At 44.8% G+C, this 19,401-nt stretch overlaps 1 protein-coding gene across 7 annotated transcripts in view; it reads left to right on the top strand.

Moving 5' to 3' along the window:
- The window catches only part of CHKA (choline kinase alpha), a 61,706-nt gene that overhangs the window by 10,802 nt on the left and 31,503 nt on the right, over positions 1-19,401 (top strand). For all 7 annotated transcript variants that reach the window (XM_042904811.1, XM_042904809.1, XM_042904807.1 and 4 more), the window contains one exon: positions 14,842-14,953. In XM_042904811.1, coding sequence (XP_042760745.1) covers positions 14,842-14,953 — 112 coding nt within the window. The remainder of the gene's footprint in view (positions 1-14,841; positions 14,954-19,401) is intronic.

Below are 19,401 nucleotides of genomic sequence, written 5' to 3'. Positions count from 1 at the left end.
ATTGGAAAAAAAAGGTATGTAGATGTTTGACATTAGGAATGTCATATTTCAAGACTTTGGGCACTCCACTAAGTTGTATCACTATAGCATGGAATTTTCCTGCTTAGACTGCTGTGGAATAAAATAGGAATTAAGTGACCTCTTTGAGACCTGCTAAGTCTACAAATAAAGGATGCGAGCCAGTTTTAAAACTGTTTAAAAATGTGTTCCTAAAATAAAAGCTGTATTACACAATAAACCCTATCTAGCGAAGTGATTATACTCCAAAATTTTAGAGAAATACACTCTGTAGCATAAAGAGTTGAAAACATTGAAGCCACTCCTAGATGCAAATGCAGAGACTAGCTCAGAAGCTCTCTCTTATATGTTTGCCTTATAACTTGTAGTTAAAATTTGTTCTTCAGCAAAATCTCCCAACTACTTCTTTTTAAAAAAAATTTTTTTTAAATTTTTATTCATTTTTGAGACAAAGACAGAGTATGAGTAGGGGAGGGGCAGAGAAACGGGGAGACACAGAACCTGAAGCAGGCTCCAGGCTCTGAGCTGTCAGCACAGAGCCTGACGCGGGACTCAAACTCACAGACTGTGAGATCCTGACCTGAGCTGAAGTCGGACACACAACCGACTGAGCCACCCAGGCGCCCCTCCCCAGCTACTTCTTAACCTACAAACTGGTAGTTGAATCTCGGGATGTGACATTCGCCAAGTGCCCAAATCTGTACTGTGTATGCCAGCTTCCTGATGCTGATGTGTTAAAGTGGGTCACATGATGCAGCCCAAATAAATCACATCTACTGGACTGTTAAGCTTTTTTCCTGGGGCTGAGAAAGTTTTGATGATCTCATTGACTCCAGTCTGTCTTCCTTTTATTTATTTTTATTAACAATTTTGTTTATGATTTCTCCTTTTTTTTTTAGATGTTTATTTATTTTGAAAAAGAGAAAGAGTGAGTGAGCAGGAGCAGGGAGAGAGAGAGAGAGAGAGAGGGAGAGAGGGTCCCAAGCAGTCTCCGCATTGTTAGTGCAGAGCCCAACATGGGGCTTGAACCCATGAACTGTGAGATCATGACCTGAGCCACACCAAGAATTGGTGAGCCACCACCTGAGCCACCCAGGGGCCCCTTCCTCCTCCTCCTCCTCCTCCTCCTCCTCCTCCTCCTCCTCCTCTTCTTTCTCTTCTTCCCCTCCTCCCCCCTCCCTCCTCCTCCTCCATTTTATTATTTTAAGTAATTTCTACACCCAGTGTGGGGCTCGAACTCACAATTGTGACATCACGAGTCACGTGCAGACACCCCTTGACTTCCTTTCACATGTAGAGTGTGTTTAACACGCTGTGTGAACTTTACAGAGCAACCAAAAAATTGCATAACAGTTTTCGTGGCCAACAGCTGATGGTAGCATTCGATGCTTTTGGCAAGGTGGGCGGAGAGTCTGGACAGATTTGCGAAGTGGCCTTTGTTTCCTCTGTTTGTGCTGTAGAACCAAGATGACAGCTCGCTCCTGTGACTTTATGCCTGGAGAGGGGGTGAGGAGCTTCCGGGCAGCACTGTCCTGTCCCACGTGACGGTCCGGACAGGAGAAAGCAGAGGGGTAACTTTCCAGCTGTGGCAGCAGTAACCGCCTTCCCTTGCTTCCTCTTCGTATGGTGGGGTCACTTCAAGCGACTTGTTCCCTGTGTTTCAAAGGGGAGCACTTCGGCCACCGCTGGCCTCCCAGGTGAAAAACAGCTGTGCCCCAAACGGTGACGTCAGTGGCCTTGTCTCATTTACCTCGTAGTGGAGAAGTGTCCATTTTCTCTCCCCTTCCTTGACGATTTACACTTTGCCAGTATATTACGTCCGGGAATTAATTGTGCTTTATGGCTACATGTTAGAGTAGCCTGTTCGAATGGTGAGGGCCTAGTAGCAAATTAAGAGGAACTTGATTTCTTTTGTGCACTGCCGGGTTTTGGGGTTTTGCGGACTTGCCCCGGGGTGTAGGTAACATATAAATCTCCCTGAGCTGCTTTACTGTCTAGCAGCCTAGACTTCTGTTGGAAAGGGGTGTGCTACCAGCTCTGGAACAATGGAGCTGATGTAGAGAAAGACAAGTTGGGGGAGAAGAATACCTAGTTCTCTGAAGTTGAGGGTTGGAAAATTAATCAAGAAGCAGATGAGCTCTTATTATAGATAATGGATAAAAAACATTTAGGCTGTGTTAAAGGCCATCAGGAAATGCAGGGCTGAAAAGGAGGCCTGGGCATAACAATCCTGAAAAGCACCCAGAATATTATCTGTTATGTGACTTGAGGCACGAAGTTTGCAGTAAAAGCTCGATGAGCTGGGGCCCAATTTACTGAAAATTTTCCTTATTCTTTTTTTTTTTTTTTTTTTTTTTAACTACTCTCTTGTCCATAAAATCAAGTAAAGGGTTAGATTTGTGCTTATCAAACTAGAATACCTATGTTAGTACTCCGGCCACCGTGTAATCTTATAAATCTCCCCAGAAAGCTAATTGTATTAACAGATTCAGAGAGTAGTTTGCATTGACCAGCTGTGTTTGTTAAAACAGAAAAATGGTATATTATGGAGCAGAAGAGAAAATGCTGCCTGGATATGTATATAAAAGTTTGCACTTAGGAGAAAGCAAACGTGTTTCTTACCTGGCATTCGAAACACTTTGATGGGAGAGTTTGAGAAGTTATGGTTTAAATGGTATCTCTGGGTTCTTCTGCTTTAATACTCTTTTCTTTTATGAGAAAGTTTTGTTTTTTATTGAAGTATAATTAACATACAGGTGTACAACATAAGATTCAACAATTGTGCACATTATTCAGTGCTCACCATGATAGGTGTGGTCTCCATCTGTCACTAAAAAATGTTATTATAATATTATTGACTCTGTATTCTCTGCTGTACTTTTCATTTCGGTGACTTGTTTATCTCATTCTTTTAAAAGAAAATGTAAAAGTAAGAAGATGCAAGATTATCTAAGAGTTAAAAACATTCCCTGTTGTGCTTTGGAAGCCACTCAGGTCTGAGTTCCCTTGTTGTTCTTGCCTCTCTAGTTCTGCAGTGATATTTCATGTTTAGATCAGCAAGGGGCTCAGATCATTAATAGCTACATCATATTTGCAAGTTATATTTAAGGCAGGAATGGAGGGAGGTATGAAGGAATTTTAGATTTTCAACAAGAATGTTCCGTTAACCTGTAATTGTCTTGTGGTTAGGATGATACTTCTTCGTACCTACTTGACGATTAACCAGGAAGTTCAATCAAGTGGGCTAGCTCCCTCCCTGAGCATTCCTTTTCTTTGTGAAGTGATTACAGAAGACAATGGGAAAGAACAAGGGTTATTTTTGTTCATGTTGTTAAAAAAATTTTTTTTTTGAGTAGGTAATCTGCGTACTGGTTTTCAAATTCAGACATGAAGGGGTGTGCCGTAATTCTTTCTGTCACCTCTGGCCCCAGTGCTCCTCTCTAGAGCAAGCAACGTTCTTAGGTTCTTAAACATTCTTCCAGAGAGATGCTTCGCATGTGTTAGTATATTTGGGTGTACTCATTCTTTCAACAAATATTGAGAGCTGCTCTGGGCCAGGCAGTGTGCAGGGGGCTACGAATATGTAGCCTCCTCCTCCTCTTTAAAACTTACAATAAAAAAAAAATGTGAACTTACAATAGATCACCTTTTTTGTGTGTGCTGAGAGCAGCACTATATCTCAGAGATCGTTTTATATTGGTATTTATTGAGCTGTCTTATTCTTTTAAGTAGGGACATGATATATTTTAACTTAAATATTATTCTGATATTTTCATGATAGTTCAAATACCAGAGCTTCTGTTTTCTAAGGTGATATTCTAATAAAAAGATTGCATGTATGAAGTGCCTACTATTGCCAGATACTATATTGATCACATTCATCTCAGTTAATCTGGGTAGCGGTCCTAGGAGAGAGGTGTTCTTAGCCCCGGGGTCCCAGAGAGGTTGAGTAGTTTGCTGGAAGTGAAAGTGTTAATTAATGGTGTGAATAATCAGCCTCCTGTCTGATCTTCTAGTCTCCTTCCCATTGCAGTTCCCACACAGTGTGATGGTTCTTTCTAATATTCACTCAGATACGCGCTTCAGTTTTGGCAGGAGGTTATGTTCTCCTGTCCCTGTTATTGCCCAGCTTTTTTGTGATCAGTCGCTCCGTATGACAGCACCCGTTGCTTGTCAGGTATGTGCGCAGGTATCCAAGGACTCCGGATGACCGTGAGTGTGTTGCTCAGTCCTGTGTTTGAGATCGGTAATAACCAAAAGATATTGCCACCCTCACATCCAATCAGATACGCCTGAGCGTTAGAGACCTGTGCGGGCACACATCCTGTGACAGTCCGGGACCAGGTGACATTTGTGTACATTGAGAGCAGGGGCATGTGGGGAAGCCCAAGAATCTTGCAGGTGTCTCTGACCCTTTTCAGGGACCCCACGTCACTAATGAAAACTGCAGACAGATCTGGTGTATGGGTGGCCCTTCGTCCATTTGTGGACTGTGAATAAAGAAGCCTAGGGTTCTGCAGGGCGTGTGTATGATCAGTGGGCAGGCAACTCATGCCTAAAGTAATGGTTGTAGTTTGACTTTTCCCTGCCCATGTGCTATTGAAAATGCCATCTTTTCTGAGTCTTCCTGTCTGACTCTCTTCCTTTTCCTGCCTTTGCATTTGGCCAGCTGGCTCAGTGGCGGAATTCAGGATGATGTGCTGCGGAAGCCCCCTCGGGGGGAGATGGCCATAGCTACTAAGGCAGAAGTTGAAGACTTTGAAAAGCCAGGAGAGTGTGGACAGCATGGGAGTCTGTAGGAGGAGGGCAAAGGGCAAGAGTGGTGGGTGTTAGCAAACCTCCATTCCCTGGACTTTATTCTGGAATGTTTCTCTTGACTGTTTTTACAGTGTCCTGGGTGCCAGGACGGTGGAACCCCGGCAGTGGGAGAGGGGGAGAAGAGAAGGTGCTGGGTTCTGTGTCTGTGTGAGAGTCCTCTCCTACTGGCCTCAGACTTGAAGGGAGGAAGGAAAAGTGGCAAAAAAGATCTGTGGGGAGGAGAAAAGAAGTATCTGGCCAGGACCAGAGAGGAAAGGACCCCTGGTGGCAGTGGTGGGGCAAGAGTAAGAATGGACATGTGAAGCTGGGACTCAGAACAGCCGTGGAGAGGTTTCCGGAAACTGGGTAACTTTCTCATTCTGCAGCTCTTACTGATGTTTCTTTTTCCAGATCCGAAAACCAGAGCTTGATTGCTCTTAGGGTCTTCCAGTTCCACTGGAAGTGTTCAGTCGTTGGGAGCAGATTTTAACCAAATGATGGTGGCCGTAGTTAAGACACCGAAGTTTAATATTAAGAGGATGGTTCAGATAAATCCATGAATGTTCAGTCCACAGTGAACTACTTAAGGCAAGTCGGTTATCACTGGTTTAAAGAGAAAAATAACAGCTTTATTAGGATACCATAAAGTGCACCCTTTTAAATTGCACAGTTCAGTGGTTTTTAGTATTTTTAAAGGGTTCAGTCACCACTGTCTTTTCAGAACATTTTCATCACCCCAGAAATAAATCCTGTACCATTATAGCAGTCTGTCTCCATGCTCCCCTTCTTAGCTCCTGACGACCACTAATCTATTTAACATCTTATGGACAGGTAGGGTCCTACAACATGTGTGGACTTTGTGACCGTTTCTTTCACTTAGTATAATGTTTTCAGTGTTTGTTCATGTTGTAGCATGTATCAGTACTTTGTTCCTTTTTGTGGTTGAACAGTATTCTGTTGCATGATATTCCACAGCTCGTTTATTCATTCATCAGTGGGTAGACATTTGAGTTTTTCCATTTTTTGGCTATTGGGGACATCGCGTACAGTTTTTGTGAGGACATATGTTTTCAGTTCTTTTGGGTGTATATGTCTTAGGAGTGGAACGGCTGGGTCAGGTGGTGACTTGATATTTAACCTTTTGAAGATGTCACTGATCTTTTGAAGCCTCTGTCAAAGAGAATCTCCATAGACCCCAACAGATATTCTCCATTGTGATTGAGAGGATACCCAAGATTGTTGTTGCTTTGACCCGTTGTGATCTTTACCAGCACCATGTTTTCCTGCTACCTACGGTCTCGGTTTTATATATACCCTAAATTGCCAACTGATTTTTTGAGAAGAGTTTGTTACAGTGTATGCTGTTGATTGTGTATTAGATGCCATGAAGTATGTGACATAAGCTCTTAATTAAAAATTACAAACATTTAGGGGCGCCTGGGTGGCTTGGTCGGTTAAGCGTCCGACTTCGGCTCAGGTCATGATCTCATGGTCCGTGAGTTCGAGCCCCGCATCGGGCTCTGTGCTGACAGCTCAGAGCCTGGAGCCTGTTTCAGATTCTGTGTCTCCCTCTCTCTCTGCTCCTCCCCTGTTCATGCTCTGTCTCTCTCTGTCTCAAAAATGAATAAAGGTTAAAAAAAAAAAAAAAATTAAAAAAAAAAAATTACAAACATTTAGAAAGTAGTAAAGAATTCAAAAGTAGAGGAACTTTATCAAATTGGAACACTCTGCTTAATTGGCCTCAGGTTCCTTCCTTTGCCCAGAAATAACCATCATTCTGAATTGGTGTTAAAATTCTCTTTGTTTCATCCTGAAATAAGATTGTGATCTAAAGATCAGGTCTTTATAATAGAAATCTTATATAACCTGTGTGGTTTAAGTGCTAAAGCATTAGAGTATTAAAAAAAAATTTTTTTTTAATGTTTTGTTTATTTTTGAGACAGAGAGAGACAGAGCACGAGCAGGGGAGGGGCAGAGAGAGAGGGAGACACAGAATCCGAAGCAGGCTCCAGGCTCCGAGCCATCAGCACAGAGCCCGACGCAGGGCTTGAACCCACAAACTGTGAGATCATGACCTGAGCCGAAGTTGGACGCTTAACCGACTGAGCCACCCAGGCGCCCCAAGCATTAGAGTATTTTTTGTGGTAGGTGGAGTTGTAATAGAATAGCTGACATGTAGGAGAATTAGTAATCCTGTGTGTTTGGGGATATTGTGGTTCGTATCTGACTACATGGAACCTGTTGCCATGTAGGCTTCTATGGCGGGAAGACCTTTCATGCCAAGAAGGCATGGTTGATGTTTTTTGCCATAAGGAACTTTGAGAGCCCGTAGCATCAGATACCAGATGTTAGTGTTACATGGAGTGGTTTCTGTTTTGAAATGGTTTTGTAGGGCTTCTCAAGGCTCTTTTTAATAATTGTTGATAAAAAAAAGCAATTGTTGATTAGTATGTTGCCTACTGTGACATAGTATCTTTGACCCATTTCTGAGTCAACTAAATTTTTAGATTAACTGCTAGTTTACATTTTCTGATTTTCTCTTCTCCTCACAGTGGTTAGTGCAATTAATTTTATGGCTTTCTGGGGAGAGTAGTGAGTTGACATTTATCAGTTTGGGGGAAAATCATTGATGCTTGTTGCCAAGAAGTCATTTAAATAAAGCTGCTGGCTCTCAGCGTGTTTTATAGTTTATTTAATAACTTTTTTGGTCTGTATTGATGTACCTACAAATGTTTCCTCTGCAAGTTTTTTAACTTTAAAATTTTTCGTAGCCTTTGTTAACTTCATGTATATTGTAGCCTTAAAAAAATAAGTTCTCGCTAGCAAATTGATGTTTCTAGAAAGTAATATTTTGATATATCAATTTTTCATTGATAAGTCAGTCAAGACTGTGAGGCAGGAGTTGTGATGTGCTAACAGGCGAGGACGAGTGAGTGGCTTATATGTAGGATACTTTGGCAATGGGCAGCAAGAATTTTAAGATGTTAGTGTCCTTTGACCCAGAAAAACCAGCTGTAACTAAAGGGTCTCGTCAGATTGTGCAGAAAGGTTGATGTACAGGTGTCCATACTATAGAGTTATGAATAGAAGTAAACAGTTACGTAGAAGCCCGCCGTCTCCAGCAGTCCGCCCTTGGCTAAATAAACCATGCTCGGTCTTTAAGATGAAATTGTATGCATGATTAAAAATTGTGTTTTTAATGATGAATTGATGGAAAATGTTCGTAATATAAATGGAAAAGGAACATTAGAGTGTGGTCCTAATTTTAATAACAAGAAAGAAGTAGGAAAAGAGGAGCTTAGGAAAATGGCAAATAAAAAACCCAGAATGTGTAGGGGCGCCTGGCTGGCTCGGTGGATAGAGCATGTGACTCTTGATCTCAGGATCCTGAGTTCACGCCCCATGTTGGGCATGGAGCCTACTTAAAAAACAAAACAACAACCCAGAATGTTCAAAGTCGTCATGTTCGAGTGATAGACTTTGGGTAACTTGTTATATTTCTTATTTTGGGAGTCTTTAAGATCCGTATTAACAAGATTTTTTGGAACACGAATTCTGAAATCCGAAAGGCACACAATTTACTGCACGTCATAAGCAGGCTCCTTTAGTTGGTCCGGTAACACTGATAAAACCTGCGTCTTTAAAAACATGCCCAGGTCACCTGAGTTCTTTATTGCTTGTGGTGGGGAGGTCGACCTTCAGAGCCAGTGTGATGGAAGCAGCACAGTGCTGCTTTCTAGAAAGGGGCTGCTGTGTGGCTTTGTTTTCACAAACTACTTTCTTTAGCACAGAAACCCCTTAGCCATCGGGCTTCAGCTTGGTGGGGGTTTCTTTGCTTTGTTACTGCGTGGCTTTTCTATCCTTTGTGTTTCCACGTGTGCTGCCATTAGAGAAGTCGCTGTTCTTCGTTGTGAGTTGTTTCTTGATTAGCTGTATATCAAGAGAAATTGAGATGGTTATTTTAATGTCTGATTTAAGCACTTTGTTCCACCCGTTGGTCCGTTGGCTCTGTGTTAGAGGCCTGCGCGCGGGATGGGTTACGGGCACGCGGCCTGGTGAGGGTGCCCGCCAGCGGCGCCGTCCAGGTTGCTACCTGCTGTGGGTCGCTTCCATGTGTCGACTGCGAAATGAATGTGTTCGTTTTGTTTGAGTTGATATTTTTGCTTACTTGAGTGTCCCCAGAGTTTGACTATGACACGTACGTTTCTCAGAGAGCTGTTCTGCCACTTGTTTGAAGCCTGGAGAGTTTCTGGGATTTTACTTTGGAGAATATCTCGACAAATTATACGGTCATTGGGCTGTTGTAGTCTTGCTACCATGTCTAGGGCATATCTTCCCAACATATCTTCTTGTTCCTTGTTGTGTTGTTTGGCTCCGTTGGTAACTGGGTTTTTGTCTACGTGGTTTCTCCCGGTTTGGGTCATCCGTGGTAATGACCTTGTTTCCTTTATCTTGCTAGTCACTACAAAATAACCAACGGTTTACTTCCTCCCGCTACAGCCTATTGAGCAACAGGGGCTACAGATAATTCAGGAGATGAAGGGTTTCCAGGTTGTGGGCTTGTTTCTGGCCCAGCTGGCTGGCCTGCCTCCTCTAGGAGTACGGGATTAAACTTTGAAATGAGTCACACAGTTTAGAACAGTAGCTCATCTGTTTGCTCCCGCTGTTGACTGAAGTCTCAAGAGTGTGTGACAGGAAGGAAAACGAGGGCTTTTAACTGATGGAATGCCTGTTCTCTCGCCTGGTAGCCAGGAGCCTGTGTGGCTGGGCGGTTCTGATAAGCTGCCCATTAGAGGCGTTGCCCTGAGTTGAGAAGAAAGGTCAAGGCTCCCTCAATCCTCTCCACACCTTTCCGTGTGCTTCAAGGTTCACTTGGGGGAAGTCCGAGCCTTGGGTTCCCCTGGTCTGTCTTCTTCCCTCACTGGGGTGGCAACTGATTTGCCTTTTTGGGAAAAGAGGTCTTTATTCTTGTGAAGATTCCTAGGTACTCATGATTGTTTTCTGTTAAATAAGATACTGAAAAAGTTCTTAAATATGACTTTTGTTTACATGTGGGAAATATTGTTTCTGTAGAAACACATTCAAGTTTTTAATTGGTTAGGGGAAAATCATTCCATAGGAAAAAAGCCATTTTTCTTTTTCAAAAAGTGCTTTATTGACATATAGTTCACATACCATACAATTCACCCATTCAAAGCATATGTATCGGTTGGTATATTCGCAGGTATGGGCAACCGTCATCCCATAGTCCTTTGTAAAAATAGCTACCTTTTAAAAAAATGTCTTATTCACTTTTGAGAGACTGCAAGCAGGGCGGGGGGGTGGGGGGCGGCGCAGGGAGAGAGGGACAGAGGATCCGAAGCGGGCTCTCTGCCGACAGCAGTGTGCCTAATGTGGGGCTTGAACTCATGAACTGTGAGATCATGACTTGAGCTGAAGTCAGATGCTCAACTGACTGAGCCACCCAGGTGCCCCTCCCACAGCCAATTTTAGAACATTTTCCATCATCTTGGAAGGAAACGCTGGCCCCTTCAGCCCTAGGCACTCACGGATCTACTTTCTGTCTATAAATTTCCTGGTTCTGGACATTTTGTATGAATGGAATCACATAATATGTGACTGGTTTCTTTCACCTAGCATAATGTTTTTTTTTCAAATGTTTATTTTTGAGAGAGAGAGTGAGAGCCAGGGAGGGGCAGAGAGAGAGGGAGACACAGAATCCAAAGCAGACTCCAGGCTCCGAGTCGTCAGCACAGAGCCCAGTGCGGGGCTCGAACTCATGAACTGCTAGATTATGGCCTGAGCTGAAGTCGGACGCTCAACCAACTGAACTACCCACGCACCCTTCACTGAGCATAATGTGTTTAAGATTCATGTATGTCATAGCAGGTGTCAATACTTCATTCGTTTTTAAAAACATTGTGAGGGGCGCCTGGCTGGCTCAGTTGGAAGAGCGGGCAACTCTTGACCTCGGGGTTGTGAGTTTGAGCCCCATGTTGGACGGAGAAATTGAAGAAGCTTTAAAAAGATAAAACATTGTGGTGAAGTATACACAGCGTGAAATTTACTCCTTTTAACCATTTTCAAGTGTGCAGGTCAGTGGAATTAAGGATGCTTGCACTGTCGTGCAGCCGTCGCCACTATCCATCCCAGGAACACTTTCGTCTTCCTGGTCTGAAACTCTGTCCCCGGGTTACACATCCAGTTCTTCATCCCCACCCCCCCCACCCCCCCCCCACCCCCCCCCGCCCAACACTGTCCTTTGAAATTCAACTAGCTCAATCTGTTTTTAGTCATTTTGTATGTATTTCGTGGAATGTGGTATATCCCTTTGATATTCAGCCCTGCCGACATCTTGATTTTAGCCACATAAGACCTATTTCCTGGCATCTGAACTCCAGAACTGTAAGATAAGTTTGTGTTGTTTTAAGCCATGAAGTGTGTGGTCGTATGTTACGGCAGCCACAGGAAACAAAGACCTTTGTTTTATGCAAGTTTGTACAGATTCATCCTGATGTAAGGCTCTTGGGATTGTATGGCTGGCACAGCACCTACTATGTGCTTAGCATGACACCTGGTGCTCCCCCACTCTGTTTGGTCTCCCCATCTATGAATGGGCGGCAGGATCAGCATCCACCCTGCCGGACTGCAGGGAGAGTGAACTGAGCTCACCTGTTGAACGCTGCAGCCCAAGAAGCGCGCTCTCTCTCTCTCTCTCTTTTTTTTAAGTGTATTTATTTTGAGAGAGAAAGCACGTGGGGAAGGGGTAGAGAGAGGGAGAAAGAGAATCTCCAGCAGGCTCCACACTGTCAACATGGAACCCAGTGTGGGGCTTGAACTCACAAACTATGAGATCATGACCTGAGCCAAAATCAAGAGTCAGACGCTTCACCAACTGAGCCACCCAGGTGCCCCATGGAGCTCTTAAAATGACTAAAGAAAGTGCAAGTCTTTTCCAGAGGGGTGAGTCTGAGGCTCAGAGAGATTTAGCGAGGTGCCCAAGACCACACAGCTGCCACAGTAAGCGGCAGAACTGGGATTTGAAGCCCTGGCTCTGAAGCCAGTGGTCTTTCTTGCAGCATGATGCCTTCTCCCGGGACTGTCTCTTAGGGGGCCTACGGTCTCATTAGTCAGGGAGCCACGCCTAACCCACTAGACCTAGTAGGACAGTGAACATGACAGGAGGGAATTGGAGAAGAGACACTCAGTGGGACAAGAGTGCTGTTGGTTATTGTCATCTTCAGAGAAGCTTTATTGAGCACTGACCATTGGGAGTCACTACCTTGAGTATTGAAGAGAGATATTCCCCCTGCCTTCAAGGAGCTAGCATGGAAGATGGGGAAAGCTTCTTGAGGAGGTTGGGCTTTGAACTTGGTCTGAAACCGTAAGGAGGTAGTTTTTAGCAGAGTAAGGAGTTTCCAGATGGGGAGAACACGATTAAGTGGATGTGTGACCAGCTGGATGGGTTGGTACTAGGTTTAGCCGCTTCTAACGGAAAACCCCAGAGTAACAATGACTTAACACAGAGATTTATTTCCCTTTTGTGTAAAGGGACACAAAGGTGGACAGGCTGGGCAGGTGTGGCAGCTCCGTGGGCTTGATGGGGATGCGGGTTCCTTGCAGCTAACTACTCTGCCAGTCCTAGGACGTGATCCAAGAAACCGCTGAAGCTCTGGCTGTATGTGCCTGGCGAGATCCCGGCAAGAAAAGCGGAAACAACACTAGACATTTCAACATAGAGAATTTAATATAGGGAATTGGGAATCGGCTGAACAGGTATCGGAGAACGCAAAAAGCAAAAATGGGACCCAGTGGCACACAGAACCGCAGGAAGCAGCCCCTTCCCTGGGCTGAGGGACAGAAGGAAGAGGTTGAGGTTACGAGACCCTGGGGCTGGAACCCCCAGCCCCCGTGGAGAGGGCGCTGCTGGGCTGCTACTGGATCTGAGAACTTGCAGGGCCCCCCGCCCGGAGCCGGGGCCCAGGCCTGCGAGCTGGTACCCTGGGTGATTCCGGTGTTGCTCCCGCCGCGCTCGGAGAAGAAGAGCCGGCAGACGCAACATCTCCCTCCTCCTGCCTTCCTGCCTCCCTGCAGGACCCCCGCTGGCCGGACCTAACTGGGAGCAGCTGGCAAAGGAGATTTGTAACCGGTGGAGCTCCAGCCCGGCACCACAATGGAGAACTGCAGGGTGGATATGGACTCAGAGGCCAGAGCTTAGTCACCACTTGACACGCCACCGTCTCCCGTGTCAGACGGCAGGAGAAAGGACGGGGAGAAAGGGGCAAGGCCCGTGCGTGTGTTTTAAGTTGACCTCCACAAGTCGCACAAACACCTCCTCTCATGTTGTATTTGTCAGCACCCGGTCTCATGGGCACACGTACCTGTAAAGGCAGCTGGTAAATGCGGTCTTCGTGGCGGGCGCGTTGCTGCCTGCCTAAAATCTGGCTTTGCTTACCGAGGAAAGGGAGGAGAATGCCACAGCTGAAATTCCGAAATTGCTAGTTAACGTCAATCTGCCAACACGAACCCCCAGATGAAAATTTCTCCCCGTTCTCTTTCCGCCCCACACGGCCTCCTGGTCCGTATCTTGTAGCTCTTGGCGGCCCCGGTCATTGTGTGCTCGTGATACCTGTGTAATTGTGCACATGACGGTGTAAATTAGGTTTGTGTTCTGCCTCACTTGGGGAGCGTAGCTTGACTGGAGCAGGGAGAGAGCTGGGGACTCCTGTGACCAGGAGATATCCTTCTAGAAACTGTGGTTCGGTCTGCTGGTCACTTTTCCTCCCAGAGTTGCACCTACTGCCACGAGATACCGCAGCCTCTGCGAGGCAGGTGTGGACGTTGCTGCAGCATGTAGCCTCCCGCACTGCCCTGTGACTTTGAATTCGGACAGTTTTATGTCTGCTTCCTTCGCCAGAGAGGATGTTTCTTGAGGGCGAGGCCCAGAACACAGTCGAGGTTTATGTTACCCTGGCTCCCGGCAGAGGGCTGTACTTACGGAATGGTTCCTTAAGATTTGCCAGGTGGATAAAACTAGGGCCGAGGGACTCTGAAGTCTGCTGCAGATGGGTTGCTTCTTGTATTTCGTATGCCTTCATTGAGCTCGATTCCTCCGTTCGCTAACCTTCTGCTTCTGTACCTGATCATGTCCAACCTGGGCAGGTGCGTTGTCCCAAAGGCAGTTCCTTTCCTGTTTTAAATGACCCCTGTGACTTGTTTCTTGTCTCTCTCATAGAGTGCAAGCTTCAGGGTACTGAGATGTCCCATTTCCACTGAGTGCTCCAAGGACCAGTTACGTTGCGAATCAAAAAAAAAAAAATTTTTTTTTAATGTTTATTTTTGTGAGAGAGAGAGAGAGAGAGACAGAGAGAGAAGGAGACACAGAATCCCAAGCAGGCTCCAGGCTCCAAGCTGTCAGCACAGAGCCCGATGCGGGGCTGGAACTCACAAACTGTGAGATCATGACCTGAGCCGGAGTCAAGAGTTAGACACTCAACCGACTGACACCCCCGGGGTACCCCCAGTTGAGGGATTTTTAAGAACATGAAACTACATGTACTTCCAGTGGAAGGTCCTGGGGGAGGTGGTTTAAGTATTGCCCCGAGATTTTAACCTGCTCGTTGTGGGAATATAATGGAAATTTCGGATCATGGAAGAACATGGGCCTGAGAGAACATCTGGGATTTCCTCTATTCCCAGTGCTGCAGGGGGTTCTCTTCCATCCAGGTCATTCCCTAGAGGCACCGACCGTGTGCAGGCGCACACATGCAGTTTAGACAAAACTACCCCCCCACCCCCCCAGCGCTAATCTAAGAAGAATACGTTGGGAATTTGCCTGTTTTTAATATGACTGAATTGGTCTAAAAACCGTGGAGCCTGTCATTGGTATCGCGTGTATCCTAAGAGCTGATGGAGACTTCGATGAGAACCGTTCCCGTGGGACCCCGATTTCTCATCCATAGTTGCCCAAGAAGGTTTAGCTGACCTTGAAAATACTGATGCTTACTGTCCTCTTACTTCCAACAGAGGTGGCCTCAGTAACATGCTGTTCCAGTGCTCCTTACCTGACACCGTGGCCACCATTGGTGACGAGCCTCGGAAAGTGCTCCTGCGGCTGTACGGGGCGATTTTAAAGATGGTGAGTTTGTCGGCTGTGTGGGGTCGGGAGGGCCCTGTGAACAGTTTTCATCCTCTCTCTTGAATTACCTGGAAAGAGATTTTAAATACTTGAATGGTATTATTAAAACTGTTTTTTACATACTGCTTTTATTTTAATTTGGCTGCACAACTGGGTTTTTTGCTTATATCCTGTTATGTTCTGAATTCCTGTTTTTGCTTATAATTCATTAGTATGCTAGTACAAATATTCTCAGCTTCATATCCAGAAGAAATATGATGTTGGTTAAATCTTTAGTAGTGGTTATGATGCTTGGATTTTCCACACATTGAAATTTTTAGCTGAGACCTGGGTTGTAAAATTCTAATGTGGAAAAGGTATTGTTTTAAATTACATATCCAAAAGGTTTTACGGGTACAAGGGAGTTCCAGTGGACAAAGTATGATCTCAGTGGAGCTCTATTTATTAACTACCTCCCATCGAGATTTTTTTGAAATTTTGAATTGGTTAGACTCATAATCTTCCTAAATTTTTATATTACTAAATTGAATCTAACTTTCAATTAAAGTGCTTTATTTTTTGAATCGTCTTAACCGATTATAGGAGACGCCAAATGTCTGGCTTTTTTTTTTTTTTTTTTTTTTTTTTTTACTATTTATACTCTGAATTTACCATTTTACTGACCATACACACAGATGTTCATTTGCTATATTTCTGTGGTAGAATTTTGATATCCATTTAAATTTTCTTTGAAAGGGCCTATTTTGATCATCATAAAACAGGGAATAATTTTCTCATTGTTTTAAGAGACTAGTCTCAATTCAATCTGATAAGCAGATTATGTCCATGCCTACAATAATTTGGTTGTAACGTTCAGAAATATTATAGTTAAAATCGGTACTCTGTGTCATAACGTGACCGAGCCTTTTCGTTGGATAGTTTTTCCTCGGCGTTTCCAAGCTGTGCAGTGCTGAGGATCTGACAGTTGGAAGCCAGATGATATGTTCAAGTTGTGTGTGTTCACCCAAGGAGATCTGAGGCCTCTTTGTGATGGAGCACACAGCTGACCCCGGTCCCTTACTGACAGTACACAGGCGGCAGGGTTCTAATGTTGACCACCCAGCTGAGTTTTTCATTTCATCAAGTTGTACTTTCAAAGCACAGTTTTTGAAAAACCCAGTTGATGTCCTTTTGGTACTTTTATTTTTTTGTTTTTTCTTAATTTTTGTTTATTTTTGAGAGAGAGAGAGCATGAGCGGGGAGGGGCAGAGAGAAAGGGAGACATAGAATCCGAAGCAGGCTCCAGGCTCCGAGCTGTCAGCACAGAGCCCAACGTGGGGCTTAAACTCACAAGCCACAAGATCATGACCTGAGCCGAAGTCAGATGTTCAACCGACTGAGCCACCCAGGTTCCCCCCTTTTGGTACTTTTAAAGAAATCAGTCTGTAGCCATTTTTTCTTTGGGGGACTTTCACATTTTCTAACCATTATGTCCCATTTCTGTTTATTTGTGTGCTTCCATTTAAGCTGCACTTTTTTTTTTAAATTTTTTTTTAACGTTTTATTTATTTTTGAGACAGAGACAGAGCATGAACGGGGGAGGGGCAGAGAGAGAGGGAGACACAGAATCGGAAGCAGGCTCCAGGCTCTGAGCCATCAGCCCAGAGCCCGACGCGGGGCTCGAACTCACGGACCGCGAGATCGTGACCTGAGCCGAAGTCGGACGCCCAACCGACTGAGCCACCCAGGCGCCCCAAGCTGCACTTTTAAAATACTTTAAAATATATATATATATATATATATAATATATATATATATATATATATTTTACATGTATATATATATATTTTACATGTATATATATATATATATATTTTTTTAAATGTTTGCTTTGAGAGAGAGAGAAGAAGTGGGTGAGCGGCAGAGAGAGAGAGAGAGAGGGAAAGAGAGAATCCCAGGCAGGCTCCACACTAACAGCATGACTGTTCACGGCTTGATCCCATGAGCTGTGAGATCATGACCTGAGCCGAAATCAAGAGTTGGATGCTTAACTGACTGAGCCACCCAGGTGCCCCTAAAATACTTTCGTAACCAGCTGCTGGAATTGTGTATGATACAGGCTGTTGTTTAAATCTGCTTTATGAGGCTTTTATTTGTATTTATAACTTAAATAAGGGTGTTTTAAACGTGTGCGATGCACTCTTCCAGGTGCTGGGCTAAGCCAGTTGCCAGGCTCTGTGCTCTGTCTGGAGCCGCAGTTCGGTGACGGGGGCGAGGGAAGTGCTCGGGATCTGTGCCGTTTAGGTTGCTGGTCACTGGTCGCACGTGGCTACCAAACGTGAAAATGTGGCAAGTGTGACCAAGGCTTGGAATTTTAAATTTTAATTAATTGAAATTACAGTGGTCACACCTAGCTGTGGCTACCATGTTGGACAGCGCAGCTCTAGAATGTGCTGTGTTATCTGATGGGTAACTTAGTAGAAGCCACCGACAGCACAGCCTGGAACTGAGCAGTTGTCTCTTCCCCCTAATAAAGATTCACTATCAGTAGTTAATATTTTGTCCTGTTTGAAATTTTGGCAGTGTAGAATTACTGCCTTACAGTAGTTAAATGCAATAGAAATGTCTGGAAATAGATATATTTTTTTAATGTTTGTTTATTTTTGAGAGAGAGCGAGAGAGAGCAGGTGAGCAGGGGAAGGGCAGAGAGAGAGAGTGGGACAGAGGACCCGAAGCAGGCCCCAGGTTCCGAGCTGTTCGCACAGAGCCCTAGGCGAGGCTCCAACCCACCAACTGTGAGATCATAATCTGAGCTGAAGTCGGGCACCCAACCAACAGAGCCACCCAGGCACCCCTGGAAATAGAATTTGTTTTAACAATTCTATTTTCCTATTCATTTTTACAAAAACAAATAAAAAACCTCTTAGGTAACTCAAAATAAATAGAATAAAGCTACTCAAAGTGGAATTAATCCTTACCAAACTAACAGAATGGAGTATGTTTTGCATATAATTCTAATTTCTGGGGAACACCCTACGTTTAGCTTCTTAATGATGCTTATCAGCAAATGCCAGTTGCCGTTCCTGAAGGTGCATCCGCCATGCAGGGCAGAAGCTGTACCTGGAGGTGAGCAGCTTACTGACTGGACAGCAAACGTGTGTTTACAGTCTCACGATTGACTTATTAGACAGTAATCTCATTTTTGTTGGAAAAAACGCTGTTCCTTTGCATTATAGGAGAGAACCCATTTTCAGCATAAATACTCGTTTGGTTGAGTCCTTACTTCAGGGACACTTTTTTGGTTGAAGTTCAAGCTTACTAAAAATATGAAACCTACAGCCTCAAATATAAATATTTTTGGTTCCCGCCCAGGTTTTGGCGGGGGCACTGGTTGCCAGTGGAATTTTAGACATTAATGGCCACTGTTAAAGCGTTGGTCATTTGAATACCTTGACAACAGGGGGAACCAAATCCGGGGCTCTGAGAAACGACTGCCCAAGAGAGAAGGGGGTAGGGACAGAGCTCGAGCCCGGGGGACACGAACCAGGCAGCAGGTGCTGGGTCCCGGGGCCGCAGAAGCTGAGCTGTCACCACGCTGTGCCAGGGACTTCACCACAAACTTAAATACCTTTTCCAGTATTTTCAGCTCAGATGTGAAGTATCTCTATTTATTTTGTTGCTGGGGCGTGGGTTCAGTCCTATCGCCGATCAGCTTTTCAGAAAGAACCTGGCCCTGTCGTGGAAGGACAGTTAGGTAGAGTCTACCAGGAGGTTCCCGTTCCCACCCCGACAAAGCAGTTGCCAGCGTTGACAGTGATGTGTCAGGATTTGCATCGATGAAGAGACGTGGCTGAGCAAATCTCGAGCCCGCCTGAATAACAAATGCCATTCCTCTCATAAATGTAGCGATTAAAGACAGAAATGTCATACAACTCAAATGTCACGCTCTCCCCGTCTGTACTCTGCCTGCGGGGAGAGCACACGCGTGCCTGTGCGTGGACGTGCAGTGTGCAAATAATCCGGGACCCCCGAGGTCGGCCGTAAACACAGTTGCGGCATCCTTGGAGGTGGGTTGGAATAAGCTCCTTCCTTCCGCATCGTTCACTGACAGCCACAGGTGATGATGGTCCCGTGTGTTTTCTCAGACTGTCCTTTTTTGTTTAATGAAACCCTGGGCCAGGTGAGTTGAGTGTGTCCCTTCCTTCCCTTTCTCCTTCTCCTTTTACACTTTTGAGTTTTTTTACCTCTGAGAATCAAATATTAAGTAGAAGTATTTCTTTGATTTACACTTACTATTATTTGCAAGTGACCCGGCTTAAAATAATTTGATGTTGCTCAGCTTTTCCATTTTTCTTCATCTTGGGGCTGCAGAACGTCTAAGATCCTAGCAGCGCCACGACTGCTCTTTGGTGCAGCTCATGGGGGTTCAGGCGGCACAAAGCCTACAGTTTCCGTCCCCAGACATCGTT

Source organism: Panthera leo, chromosome D1 (genome assembly GCF_018350215.1).
Source record: "Panthera leo isolate Ple1 chromosome D1, P.leo_Ple1_pat1.1, whole genome shotgun sequence".
Taxonomy (NCBI): domain Eukaryota; kingdom Metazoa; phylum Chordata; class Mammalia; order Carnivora; family Felidae; genus Panthera; species Panthera leo.
This window is presented reverse-complemented; position numbering and strand designations above follow the sequence as displayed.